This window comes from Salvelinus sp. IW2-2015, linkage group LG18, assembly GCF_002910315.2.
Source record: "Salvelinus sp. IW2-2015 linkage group LG18, ASM291031v2, whole genome shotgun sequence".
Taxonomy (NCBI): Eukaryota; Metazoa; Chordata; class Actinopteri; order Salmoniformes; family Salmonidae; genus Salvelinus; species Salvelinus sp. IW2-2015.
This window is the reverse complement of record NC_036858.1, coordinates 10314445-10329122: the sequence shown is the minus strand read 5'-3', so window position 1 is coordinate 10329122 and position 14678 is coordinate 10314445. Positions and strand designations below refer to the sequence as shown.

The 14678-nt window shown below is 41.1% G+C and overlaps 1 protein-coding gene across 1 annotated transcript in view; it reads left to right on the top strand.

Moving 5' to 3' along the window:
• Positions 1-7: 7 nt before the first annotated feature.
• The window catches only part of myo1d (myosin 1D), a 125967-nt gene continuing 111296 nt past the window's right edge, over positions 8-14678 (top strand). Inside the window, 1 exon segment of the mRNA XM_024007380.2 lies at positions 8-1692. Coding sequence (XP_023863148.1) covers positions 1598-1692 — 95 coding nt within the window. The 5' untranslated portion in view covers positions 8-1597.

The window sequence follows — 14678 nt, the reverse complement described above, 5'->3', positions numbered from 1 at the left end:
TAATTCTCAGATTGTTTGACATTTAATTTCCATATTTTGCTGACATTCGCAAAAGGCACCAGTAAGAAAAATATTTCCCGCCSATGACGTTTTCAGAGTAAAATGCTGTGTTAGTTGATACTCTATATCATTAAATAGGCCTTTTGTATTTTAATACAATTACAGTACACTAATAAGAGATTCTAAAATAAGAGCCTACCTCTCTCAAACACAAGATGGCATACTAGGGCATACAATTGTAATTAGTAGACAGATTACAGCAGCATCAGTGATATAGACTGTCAGTCGAACCTATATGTTGAGTTTATTTTGCCAGTGTTCAGTAGGCCTAATTCCAAGAAACTAAAAGTGCTGAGAGTGTTTTTGTCATATGTTCATCATCATCCATATGGTCAGTCAATGGTACAAATTCTGTAACAGGGAGTTGAGTTGAGTCAAAAATTTACAGGCTGTCTTGAAAAAAAAAAGMTTTTTATTTTTTACATCCTATTATTTTTGACATACAAAAACTACCCAAAGTCAAATGGCAGGCCTGCATGTAGCTAGGCTGAGTTGTTGACAACCGGAAGCTCCGATTTTCAGGGGAAATGGAAGAGCGCACCTGTGATGCAACTTCCACCTTTGGAAGTTAACATGGCCACACTCTATCTTTAAAAAAATAAATTAAAAAAAAGTTTTTTTTTTTTAATTTACAAATATCAACAAACAAAAGAGGAATTGTCACATGCAAACGCCACACTCTATCATAACTCCTTCACCTTTACTGGATTGTTTGAACAGTGCAGAGAACCTTCCCCAACTGTTTTTTTWATTATTTTTTATTCTTGTCCGGACCAGAATGTTGGGGATCTAGTTTCAGGTGTTTCTTTTAGGCCTGCTATTTAGATTAGTCTGCACATAAATTGTAAGCTATGAATGTCTCCTTATATGGCATAATTATTGGGAATCATTTGAGGCCCCGACTAGGCATACTGAATTGGATTTGAAGAACTTGTCAAAATGACTAGTCACCCGAGAAGTGTATAAAACTTTTCAGTTGTCATGGAAATTGTACTGTTTTCAAAATGTACACATGACAAGTTTAGACCAACACTTCTGACCAGGGGGTGGAGCGTTGCGAGGCGGGTAGGATTCTACTCGTCTGTATAGAGTCGAGACGAGAAATTCAAGGAAAGGGCTCTTTTGATAGGCGTTTAGTGTAACGGGAGTCCGGACAATACCTTTTCGGCGAATGCAACAAGTGTCTGGATATGAAAGCATATTCTGAACTAACCATTCCTATTTGAAACCGTCCGTTGTATTGAGAACAAATAATTAGATACGTTTTGCTATAAGTTTGGCTGTTTTGTATCGTTTCCTTAATTTTTTGCAGCTCATTCAAAATGAGTAAAAAATAACATCGTATCACTTGTACTGTTGACTAACGTTACTTGAATGAAGACAATGCTCCTCGACCATTTGGAGCTTGAATAGGTGCACTGACCAGCTCGCCATTGTTTACCTGGTGTCGCGGAGGACCARTTCAAAACAGTGAAGTTGTCTTTTACAAAAAAGTATTTTCTTCTGAACCGATTTAAAAWAAWWWAAAAAATACAACATGGCAGAACACGAGAGTCTGGAGTTTGGAAAGGCTGACTTTGTTCTTCTGGACAATGTTTCTTTGGAGGAATTCATGGCTAACCTCAAGCTCAGGTAGGCAGTGGCGTCCACCACYGTCGTTCACCTCAATGAGGCGAGACGTAGCCTGCTGGTTCAGGAAAGCCATGTTTCCTTGTCTGATGGACGCTTTTTATAGTACTAAGCCTAAATAATGATACTTGTTTGTTCGTTCAATTAGGCCACTATGTGTATAGGACTGACTAATGTATGAGTTGTTTTCAAGCACCACATGTGCAGGAGTGCTTGCTGTTCATTTTGACAGGTCAGAGTTGCAGTGCTACATTCCTACACCACACCTTACAATATAATTGTCAGATTTGTTTCTTTTTAGTTGGCTGTGCCAGACTGCCAGTGCCTTAGCCTAGGCTACTATTTAATGACTCTCTCAGAGTAATATGAATGGAATTCCCATTCAATTATGGAGTGCACATCTTGCAGAGCAACATTTGTTTATCACTAGCCACGTTTCCATCCAACCATTCCATGCGGATGAATTATAACCTGATGAAAAAAAAGCCACGAGCAGGCTGATGAAAACATGAAATAGTTTTTGCCGTTTGATAAAGTGAAATAATATTMCTCTTCTCCATAATAATCTRATAATGTAGGTACCCTARCCGCACTGTATCTGCGAGTAGTTGGCTAGAGCGCATGTACCTAGACCAGCGTGGGCACATTTGCTATATAACGCAACAGTTTTTGTGACAAAACCATCAGTAGAGTTGAAAATGCGATGGAAACCAATTGAACTTGTATTTTTAATTCGGTACATGGGAATTTAACGGCAAAAGTACTTTTATGCGCACCACGTCATCACCCACATACTTTTATCCGAAAAAAATCTGTGTGATCGCTGACGGGGAAAATGCTCATATTGTMTTATGCAGATTTTTTAATATTRGTATGAAAATCTMTCYCAAATTGGATYCAAACCTAGCTATAGATGTCCCAGTTATTCATTGTCATTTGACGGATGAAACACGGAAGAGCAGTTCWATTACTTGGCCTTTACTACAGGAATTGACCTATCATGTGAAAACTTCCTCATGTTTTGTCTGCATACATGATAAAAAAATAAAAAAAATGTATGCAGACAAAACATGAGGAAGTTTTCATAGTTTCCTCTTGGACCCTATTCTGTCCTAACACAGCATTCCTCAGAGATGTTGTCTTTGTCAGACTGGTAATTATATGAGCCARGCTGTGTGTGAATGGGYCTCCACCCYAGGAATCACGGTGCTCCCAATGAAAAGCGTCATCRGAACACACAGATTGTCCAAGGCTATTTTTGCATCATGAGTGGTTTGTGGGATGATGCCAACGAAGCATGGTATGTTTGAGAAAGTGAATGTGGGAAAGATTCAGTCACTCACTGCCCTGGCCCTGTGTACCTGTCCTCTGCTGCAGCTGCATGCAACTTTGCATGTGGTTTCTGACACCATCGATTTTCAGGGTGGGGACTTGTGGATGGGAYTCCTTTTTTATGTAATGCTCATTGTAGTAGCCTACTCCTGTTTGACTTGAATATGGACAGAGATGATTCTAGTAGAATTCTCAAATKATTTTCTGTTCTGATAATGRAATGAAATTAGTTGGAACAATATTSAAGTCTGTTTTCCTAAGCACCTCTAGCCTACATCAAAGTGCAAGTCACACTWCCTTATTGCTGATGTCAATGAAAGATGTCAACACCTTGACCTGTTCGAATTACTGCAGGTAATGGCGACGAGCTGAACTTTAGCATACTCGCTTAACGTAACCACGTTTGAGACTTTTATGGAAATAACCTCTAAATATTTGGAACATTATAGACCACAGGAGGTTGGTGGCACCTTAATCGGGGAGAATGGGCTCGTGGTAATGGCTGGAGCAGAATGAGTGGAATGGTATCAAATACATCAAACACATGGTTTCCAGGTGTATACCATTCCATTTGCMCCGTTCCGGCCATTATTATGAGCCGTTCTCCACTCAACAGCCTCCTGTGTTATAGACATGACAATGGCAGAGAACCAGACTTGAGGATCTAGTTTCCTGAAGATCAGTTATATAGCTTACCAAAAGACCTMCCTTTCTAGGCGGCCTCTCCAATGGTTGTTTCTGCACAAATAAACATCCATATAACTTGTCATCCTTTAATGGGCCTCAACCCAGTCAATATTCTCTTGCTATCTGAACTATAGTATGTATACAAACCGCTGTTTGTAATCCATGCATGGAAATGGGAAACATGCAGCTCTGTTATTGAATGCATGTGTAAACTGACATAGGCCTACATCTTATATGTCTGAAATTATCTTTATCATACGTAACGTTGGTGCCAAGTCATTTGTTTTACCCAGAGGACTCCAAGAACAGTTTTGGAGACCCCTGGGTAAAACAAATGACTTGGCACCAACGTTGCGTATGATAAAGATAACCAACGGGTCTCCAAACCTGTTCTTGGAGTCCTACCCATCTGTAGGTTTTCACTCCAACCCCAGTTGTAACGAACCTGATTAATCTTCTCAATTGTTAGAATCAGGGGTGCTAGATTAGGGTTGGAGCGAAAATCTACAGGATGGGAGCTCTCCAAGAGCAGGGTTGGCGAGCCCTGGTTGTAACTGAGTGGAGAAAGTTCCCTCCAACTTAACTCTGGACCTAGAAGCCAGTACCACTGTGTTTTTTCATTGTTCCCCTCTAATCAGGGACTGATGTAGACCTGGGACACCAGGTGTGTGCAATTATCAGGTAGAAAACCAGCAGGCTCTGGACCTTGTAGGGTCAGAGTTGAATACCTCTGAGAAAGTGGATTTGGGAACTTTTTGACAGACCACAGACAGACCATGTAGTTCAGTACGAGTCTTTTCACAGACACACGTCTAAAGCTGTCCTCACAATTATTAGATTTTATTGGTGTTTCTATCCTGATAAGCATCCAGTTTATAACGTAGCTGTTTGCATTTAATAGCCAGGCAGCAGGATCTGCATGCATCATTTTCCTAGCTCTCCCTGGACCTACTGTTTGTTTTCCRTCCAGCTGGACAAGCCAGAGTGGAGAGGATGTGTGCAAATTGTTATTTGCAGAGTGTGTGACCGACCAGGAGCACTTCCTCCTCCTGTCCCTTCTCATCCTGTGTGTGAGRGTGCGTGTGCGTAGCAGGGTGAAGGAGGCGTAGAGAAACACTTGGAGAAGGGATACACCGACAGAGTACATGAGGCATCTATTTGCCTCCTTCAATAGCTATTTTAAGGTGTGAAATTTCCCAAATATCCACTTTCAATGCCATCATGGCTCTCGGGGGTGTATTTTGCGGTCAGCCCATGATAGCCATGTTGAGTCGCTAATCAGAATCTATCCCCTAGTGACTATATGATAAATTATGTGGAGTAGCCTGCTTAGTTTTCGTCTTCTTTTGGCCAGAGTGCTTGTCCAGTTCACATTTACTTTGTTTGACTGAATGTTGAGCAGTCTGGCCTCAGGGAGCACAGTGCCAAGGAACTTCCTAAATATAACCCCAACAGATGCCCAATCTCTTTGGAAACGTTCCATATGAAAACAGTGAAACTCCAGTAAAGGTCTTGGGAATTTGCTTTAATGGACCAGTCAGCAGATATGAAGCCTCTGCAGCACATTGGAACTGAGCAAATAAACCATTGTGATCCAATCTAACAATGGTGGAAACTGTAAAGGAATGGTGGTAGTCTCAAATAAGTTTTTTTCCTCATGTCTGATTCTGGAACCTCCTTATGGGGGTGMGGTGTACACCAAATACTCTTCTTTGGAGCACAATGTTATCACTGTTCACTGTTTGTCTTTATTATGGCACTTTGGCAGTGTTGTTTTGTCTGTTGCTGGGTCTGCAGGGTACTTTTTTGGCAAACCGCTACCATTTACAAAACGATTAGTATTTTTTTTTTATTCTTCCAAAACGGGCATCCCACATACTGCAGATAAAATAGTTGATAACCACTCTACTTGTCAGTAGCTAAAKATTTTCTCTTCTCTCACTGATGCCCAAACCTCCATCCTCGTTCTAGATCTTGCCTTTATATGTCAGTCTCTCCTGGCTCAAAGTTGAGGAGAGATTGACTGCATCGCTATTGGTCTTTGTGCAGTTGGCACACAGTTCGGACACTCATTGGTACAACACAAGACATGCAACCAGAGGCCTCTTCACAGTTCCCAGGTCCAGAACGGAGGTTGTGAAATGCACAGTATTAAATAGAGCCATGACTACATGGAACTCTCTGCCACCCCAGGTAACTCAAGCTAGCAATAAAACCAGTTTAAAAAAACAGATACAAGAACACCTTACTGCACAAAGGGGACTGTGAAGAGACACAGCCATTTTATTTATCTTCTTTTGTAATTTCCACTGTACTATGTATTCGACCAATATATTGTGTATATGTACTGATATGTAGGCAATGTGTGATGTTTTAAATGTACAGTGCATTCGAAAAGTATTCACACCCCTTGACTTTTTCCACATTTTGTTACGTTACAGCCTTATTCTAAAATAAAAAATAAATAAAAATCCTTCATCAATCTACACACAATACCCCATAATGACAAAGCAAAAACAGTTTTTTTTTTTTTTCAAATGTGTATATATAATTGTTTAAATAAATACCTTATTTAGATACGTATTCAGATCCTTTGCTAAGAGACTCGAAATTGAGCTCTGGTGCATCCTGTTTCCATTGATCATCCTTGAGTCCACCTGTGGTTAATTCAATTGATTGGATATGATTTGGAAAGGCACACACCTGTCTATACAAGGTCCCACCATTGTCAGTGTGTATCAGAGCAAAAACTAAGCCATGAGGTATAAGGAATTGTCCTTAGAGCGCTTAGACAGGATTGTGTGCAGGCACAGATCTGGGGAGGGGTACAACAACATTCCTGCAGCATTGAAGGACCCCAAGAAGACAGTGGCCTCCATCATTCTTAAAAGGAAGCCGTTTGGAACCACCAACACTCTTCCTAGAGCTGGCCGCCCAGCCAAACTGAGTAATCGGGCGAGAAGGGCCTTGGTCAGGGAGGTGACCAAGAACCTGATGGTCACTCTGACATAGGTCCAGAGTTCCTCTGTGGCAATGAGAGAACCTTCCAGAAGGACAACTATCTCTGCAGCACTCCACAAATCAGGCCTTTATGGTAGAGTGGCCAGATGGAAGCCACTCCTCAGTAAATGGCACATGACATCCCGTCTGGAGTTTGCCAAAAGGCACCTAAAGACTCTCAGACCATGAGAAACAAGATTCTCTAGTCTGATGAAACCAAGATCGAACTCTTTGGCCTGAATGGCAAGCGTCACATCTGGAAGAAACCTGGCCCCATCCCTACAGTCAAGCGTAGTGGAAGCATCATCCTGTGGMGATGATTTTCAGGGACTGGGAGACTAGTCAGGATTGAGGGAAAGATMAACAGAGCTAAGTACAGAGAGGTCCTTGATGAAAATCTGCTATAGAGCGCTCAGGACCTCAGACTGGGGGCGAAGGTTCACCTTCCAACAGGACYACAACCCTAAGCACACGGCCAAGACAACGCAGGAGGGGCTTCGGGACAAGTCTCTGAATGTCRTTGAGTYSCCCAGCCAGAGCCCGGAATTAAACCCGATCGAACATCTCTGGAGAGACCTGAAACTAGCTGTGCAGCGACGCTCCCCATCCAACCTGACAGAGCTTGAGAGGATCTGCAGAGAAGAATGGGAGAAACTCCCCAAATACAGCTGTGCCAAGCTTGTAGCCTCATACTCAAGAAGACTCAATGCTGTAATCGCTGCCAAAGGTGCTTCAACAAAGTACTGAGTAAAGTGATATTTCAGTTAAATTTTTAATACATTGGCAAAAATGTTTAAACCTGTTTTCGCTTTGTCATTATGGGGTATTGTGTGTAGGTTGGGGGGGGGGGGGGACAATTTAATACATTTTAGAATGAGGCTGTAACAAAATGTGGAAAAAGTGAAGGGGTCTGAATACTTTCCGAATGCACTGTATTTCAGGCCTTGACTATAAAAATGTTCTGTACTGTTTTATGTGGACCCTAAGTAGCTGATGCGTTTTGCAGTGGCTAATGGGGATCCTAATAAATACCAAATTGAGACATTTATTCGAAAATGTGTACTTTAATTATTTTATTAATGAGAAAAATAGTTACAACTAGCCTTATAGTGACCCTGCCATCAACACTACTGTAGTTGGGTTGGTTAGATTAGGATACAGGTTTCTTTTGCCAGCCAAGAGATAATGCCTTTACATCTAATCAAAACATGAAGATGGTGGTAACCCTTGTTGGGGACATCATGACTTAGGGACTACAGTATTCTTTTTTTGTGTAGTATACAAAGCTACTCTTCTGTGTCTATCYTCGTTTCAATTGGTTTGATCTTTGAACTCCTAAGAGGGGTTCGGGGGATTGGAAAAGGAAGGAGACAAAAATATGGCGTCTGGAGGAAGGCAAAGGGAAGCTGCCTTTTCCCATTGACATTTCCCTTTCTTTGGCCTCACYTTTCATTGTTTTCTGTTCTCTCGAAGCCTGAATATTGGCTGAAACTATCTGACAGGGCACAATGTCTTGAGATTTAAAGTCCTACTGAAGTTATGATGACAAGCTTAAAATAATAACACTCGGATGACATGAGGAATAGGCTCYTGTACAGTACACAGAACTGGCGCTCCACTTCCTGCTCYGAGTGGGACTGTATCTGCATGAAAGCACCTCCCAATTCCTCAGGGAGAGTTGTTAGAGTCCACTCTGGCTAGGAAAGGCATASTCTGCGAAATTGAGTTTGTGTGTGTCTGGTCTACCATTGAGCCTCACTGTAACCCAGTATCTGCAGTGTATCCTACGGATATAAAGGAGAATTGTGCTTCTTTTTTTACAACCTAATCTCTATTTTATAGATGGGTCCAGATACTTTTTTTTAGCAATTTCACTTGTTTTTCAGAAACTTAGCCCAACCTGCGATTCACTTTCTCATCCTCGTTGTGCAGTACGGGGGTTCTGAAAAACACGAACACATGCTCCAAAAATACTAAAATAAGTCAATTTTCGAAATGCTCTCAGTATAGTGATGCAGGTCTTTAGATGTTGTACACATGTAATTGTCATTCTGAATTTTATCTGCAACATATTCCATTTTGTTGCAACTCGAGTGACTGTTCATTCTAGCAGCAGGCTACGTGGAGAATGGAACAGCTGGATAGGGGAAACCGCTCGAGTCACACAAAATAGAATACACCGGCTGGAAACACCTGCATCACTATACTGAGTGTTTCCATTTCTAAAAAGACGTATTTGGGTGTTTTTGGAGCATTTGTTCAAGCTTYTTCAGYGCCCCTGTACTGCACAACAAGGATGAGGAAGTGAATTGCTGGTTGGGGTAAGTTTCTCAAGAAGTAAAATCGCAAGTGTCTGGACCCTTCTATAACATGCTATTTACATAAACATTCAGATTTGGTTGTAAAAAAAGCTAACTTCTCCTTTAACCATTATGAAAGTGCTGGACAAATAGGGCCTGGCAGCTTCTCCRATTTCAGGCGTGTTAATTTGTTGCCGTAACAGCAGATTTAGTCGTCGAATAGGTGCGACACACCGAACATAGCAACCCAACTCCCTCCCTGCAGAGTAAACACAGGGATCAAAGTCTCTCCACAGTTCAGGTGCAGTGAGCAGAAGCAGACGAGAGGTRGAAGGTTCTGATTCCTCTTCCTGTTATACAGTATCGGTCTAATATACACTGAACAAAAATATAAACTCAACCTGCAACAATTTCAAAGATTTTCCTGAGTTACAGTTCATAAGGAAATCAGTCAATTTAAATAAATAAATTAGTCCCTAATCTATGGATTTCACATGATTGGAATACAGATATGCAGTTGTTGGTCACAGATACCTTAAAAAAAAAAGTAGGTGTGGATCAGAAAACCAGTCAGTATCTGGTGRGATCACCATTTGCCTCATGCAGCACGACACATCTCCTTCCAATAGAGTTGATCAGGCTGTTGATTGTGGCCTGTGGAATGTTGTCCCACTCCTCTTCAATGACTGCGAAGTTTCTGGATATTGGCGGGAACTGGCTGTTGTTCACGTCGAACCAGAGCYTCCTGAACATGCTCAACGGGTGACATGTCTGGTGAGTATGCAGGCCATGGAAGAACTGGGCCATTTTCAGCTTCCAGGAATTGTGTGCAGATCCTTGCGACATGGGGGCCCGGCATTTCTTATGCTAAAACATGTGATGGTGGCAGATAAATGGCACAATAATGGGCCTCAGGATCTTCTCAGTATCTCTGCATTCAAATTGCCATCGATAAAATGCAATTGTGTTCGTTGTCCGTAGCTTTTGCCTGACAAATTCTCTAAAACGATGGAGGCAGTTTAATTCTTTCAATTCTCTGGCAACAGCTCTGGTGGACATTCCTGCGGTCAGCATGCCAATTGCATGCTACCTCAACTTGAGACATCTGTGGCATTGTGTTGTGTGACAAAACTGCATATTTTAGAGTGGCCTTTTATTGTCCCAGCACAAGGTGCACCTGTAATGGTCATGCTGTTTATCAGCTTCTTGATATGCCACACCTGTTAGGGGATGGATTATCTTGGCAAAGGAGAAATGGTGTGGATGATTTCTGGGATCTTTTATTTCAGCTCAGGAAACATGGGACCAACACTTTACATGTTGCGTTTATATACAATACCAGTCAATCTTCAAGGGTTTTTCTTTTCTTTTCACTATTTTCTACATTGTAGAATAATAGTGAAGACATCAAAACTATGAAATAACATATATGTAATCATGTGTTATTGGTAATCATGGGGTGGCAGGTAGTTTAGTGGTTAGGCGTTGGACTAGTAACCGAAAGTTTGCAAGATCGAATCCCGAGCTGACAAAGTAAAAAAAATCGGTCATTCTGCCCCGATCAAGGCAGTTAACCCACTGTTCCTAGGCCGTCATTAAGAATTTGTTCTTAACTGACTTGCCTAGTTAAATAAAGGTAAAATGAATAACAAAAAAACTGTTAAACAAATCAAAATATATTTTATATTTGAGATTCTTCAAATTAGCCACCCTTTGCTTGATGATAGCTTTGCATACTTTTGGCATTCTCTCAATCAACCAGCTTTTCCAACCTTCTTGAAGGAGTTCCCACATATACTGAGCACTTGTTGGCTGCTTTTCCTTCACTCTGTGGTCCAACTCATCCCAAACCATCTCAATTGGTTTGAGGTCGATTGATTGTGGAGGCTAGGTCATCTGATGCAGCACTCCATCACTCTTCTTCTTGGTCAAATAGCCCTTACACAGCCTGGAGGTTTGTTGGGTCAGTGTCCTGTTAAAAAACAAATGATAGTCCCACTAAGTGCAAACCAGATGGGATGGCGTATCGCTGCAGAATGCTGTGGTAGCCATGCTGGTTAAGTGTGCCTTGAATTCTAAATAAATCACAGACAGTGTCACCAGCAAAGTACTATCACACCACCTCCTCCATGCTTCACGGTGGACTGTCGTTTCTCTTTGCTTACTTGAGTTTTCTTTGCATAATATGGACTTGTTTTTTACCAAATAGGGCTATATCTTTCACAACAAATTGATTGGCTCAAACACATTAAAAAGACAAGAACATTTGTGGAATTTCTTTCATCACATTTCCTTCACTCCATGGAGTTAATACAGTATGGTAGCACTTGGCCAAGGGCCATTCTTGTGCCAGATCTTACAAATTGTTAGCCTTAGTTCTTCCCCTGACAAAAACAAACTAAAGGAGAACACGTTGTCCTGACAGACACTGCTTAACCCTGGAGCTAAAATTAAAATGGCCGATAACACGCCACATGTTTGATCCAAACCCTCATATTAAAGTTTTTTCCCCCCCTTAGTGGTAGTCACTATTTAAAGACACAGAACTCGTCCCGTTTCTCTGCTTCTCACTTGCCTTTGCCCAGCTGAAAGTTCATCTTGSACAGTGAAGGTGAATGGATGTCAATGAAAACAGTTGACTAGAAGGAGACTTTGACAATGTCACKCCGCAAGATCAGTGCCAAATCAAAATCAAATCAAACAGGATAGTAGCTGCACACTAATCTGATGAAATCGGCAGCAAACTGTATTCTTCCAGGTTTCTGAACMAGACTACTCTGAGTACTCTGCCTCTTTTTTTCAGCACCGTTTGAGACAGTATTTTAGACCCCACCCTAGCCTATTATACAGTACTCCCCCTCCKTATTTCCCTGACTTTTGCTGGTTCAGTACCTCAGTATTCGCTACAACCTGGCACAAGCCTTCTCTCTTGCCAAGATAATTATTTGTTAATAATGAAAAAGTTAGGACCAGCACAAATACAMCAGGGCTGGGAATTGCCAGGGACCTCACAATACGATATTGTCACAATACTTAGGTGCCGATACGATATMTATTGCGATTCTCAAGATTCCACATGTATTGCGATTTGATACTGCGATTTGATGTTCCAAACATATTGCTCACTATATGTCTGCTGCAGAGGGAGGAGAGAGCATGAGAAAATTAGGTTTGCTCAGTCATGGAAATAAAAGTGCTATAAACATGTTGGCTCACTATTAAGATGCACTAAGCAGAAATCTATCCTCCATTTCCTGGTTGCTCAAAGTTTTCTTAATTRKAGTTTATGTGACAAAATAAGCAAGCATAGTTTAGAGAATGATTGTACKATGTAAACKGCTGTGAAATATATTTTCKATAACCAAAAATATTGTATTTTCAGCTGTTTTGAAGCTAGTGTACAAAACCGAAAGTAAAAGARGCAAAAACGAAACTTAAGAACGGAAAGCAWAGAAATAGCGCACATAGAAACGATATARCGCATCTTAGACTTGCTTTCAATGAAAGATCTATAACTCATATTTCTATATGAATTTGGTCAGGTTGCCCAAAGAGTTACATATTGCAGATTCAAAAAGATGTCCAACCTATMAATAGTTTGTTCTCCCTTCGTCACTCGGTCGCGTCATGCTATTGTCATGAATGTTCTCAAGCCGCCCTCTATCGGCGCGCGCCAAAGTGGTGATAAACTCAGTCATTCTGGAGGGAGGTTAACTACTATTTAATCTAAATCACACTATAGTGCCTGGAAATACAATGACATTGCTAAAGTAGTAAAATATTTAATAGGAAACAACTTTGCCAGCATTATCATGTCGTCAAATTTACTTTAGACAGATGTCAATGTTGTCATATAGCAAATTTWGTCAAAAATAGCTAGCAATGCTAATGTTAGCTAGCTAAAATCCTCACCTCTATCCCAAACGTTATACTGCATCTAAAGTCAATCTGGTGACATCAAAATAATGACAAAAGGTTTTCTTACTAATTATTTGCCTCCTTTTGAATGTCATTGTATTTCCAAGTCACTGTAATGCACGTTTGATGAAATCTTCATCCAGCGCTCATTGATGATGTATTGACGTAGAATGCTCAGTCGGGCACCAGTCCAAAACAAATGTTCAAAACAATATTGTGACGAAACATGCAATCCATGAATAGGATGAAAAATACCGAGTATTAGCGCAGGTACAGCCAACTAGCACTAGCTAACGCTAGAGTCAAATAATACAAATAATAATTGACAAAAAATAATAATATCACTAATATATACCATATTTTCTGAAAAATGGCTACTTCGTTCTCTTTTTTGCTCCTCAGCAATGAAAAGCCTGTGTCTCCAACAATAATTTACATACAACCCCTGTAAGAAAGACATTACGTATGCATACGTACTTTTGAATCCCACCCCCCTAATCAGAAAACATTACGCCTTTGCATAAACGGGCCGTACTTTTTGAATCCCCCCACCCCCCCTTCGCCGGGTCTCATTTGTGGACTGTGTGCTTAGCAGCCGGACGCTGGTCGTCCAGCACCATGTTTGTGGTCCTCCTATTGCCTCCCTCTCTTCCACTCTTCTTTCTCGATTTCTCTTTCAAATCCCTCATATAGGGGTTTATTGCTTTTCTCTCTCCACCTTTCCTCTCTCTTTTCCCCTTGCGATTTACCTTCCTCCGGGCCTGCCTGCATTATGTTGTCCAATTCTTGATATTAGCCTATAGTACAGTAGGGTCATACAGTAATTACCCATCTTATGTATGGAATGTGTGCTACTCATTCAGTAGACAGCTCTGTCTGGCATATGCTCCTGCACAGGGCAATCTATCCTAGCTCTGGGAAGACCTTGATTCAATCTTGATAGATTCAATCAGATTAGGTTTCCCATTAAGGCTGTCTGGGTTTAACGAGGTGAAGCACATCCTCCACTACATTAACTTTCTGCTGTAATTTCCAGAAACCAATTTACTTACAGACATGACGCATGTTGCATTCATGTGATTAACTATCCGTTTCTGTAATGAATGAGTAAGGTGTTTGTCATGAATCATTGTCTTGTCATCCAAGAATCCCTTAAAGGCCCAGTGCAGTCAAAAACGTGATTTTTCTGTGTGTTTATATATATATATTATATATATATATATATATATTATATATACACACACTGACCAAAAGTGTGTGGACACTGCTCGTTGAACATCTCATACCAAAATCATGGGCATTAATATGGAGTTGGTCCCCCTTTGCTGCTATAACAGCCTCTACACTTCTTGGAAGGCTTTCCACTAGATGTTGGAACATTGCTGCATTGCTTCCATTCAGCCACAAAGCATTAGTGAGGTCAGGCACAAATGTTGGCCGATTAGGCTTGCAATTCATCCCAAAGGTGTTCGATGGGGTTGAGGTCAGGGCTCTGTGCAGGACAGTCAAGTTCTTCCACACCGATCTTGACAAACCATTTCTGTATGAACCTCACTTTGTGCACAGGGGCATTGTCATGCTGAAACAGGAGAGGGCCTTCCCCAAACTGTTGCCACAAAGTTGGAAGCACAGAATCGTGTAGAATGTTATTGTATGCTGTAGCGTTAAGATTTCCCTTCACTGGAACTAAGGGGCCTAGCCCGAAACATGAAAAATAACCACAGATCATTATTTATCCTCCACCAAACATTA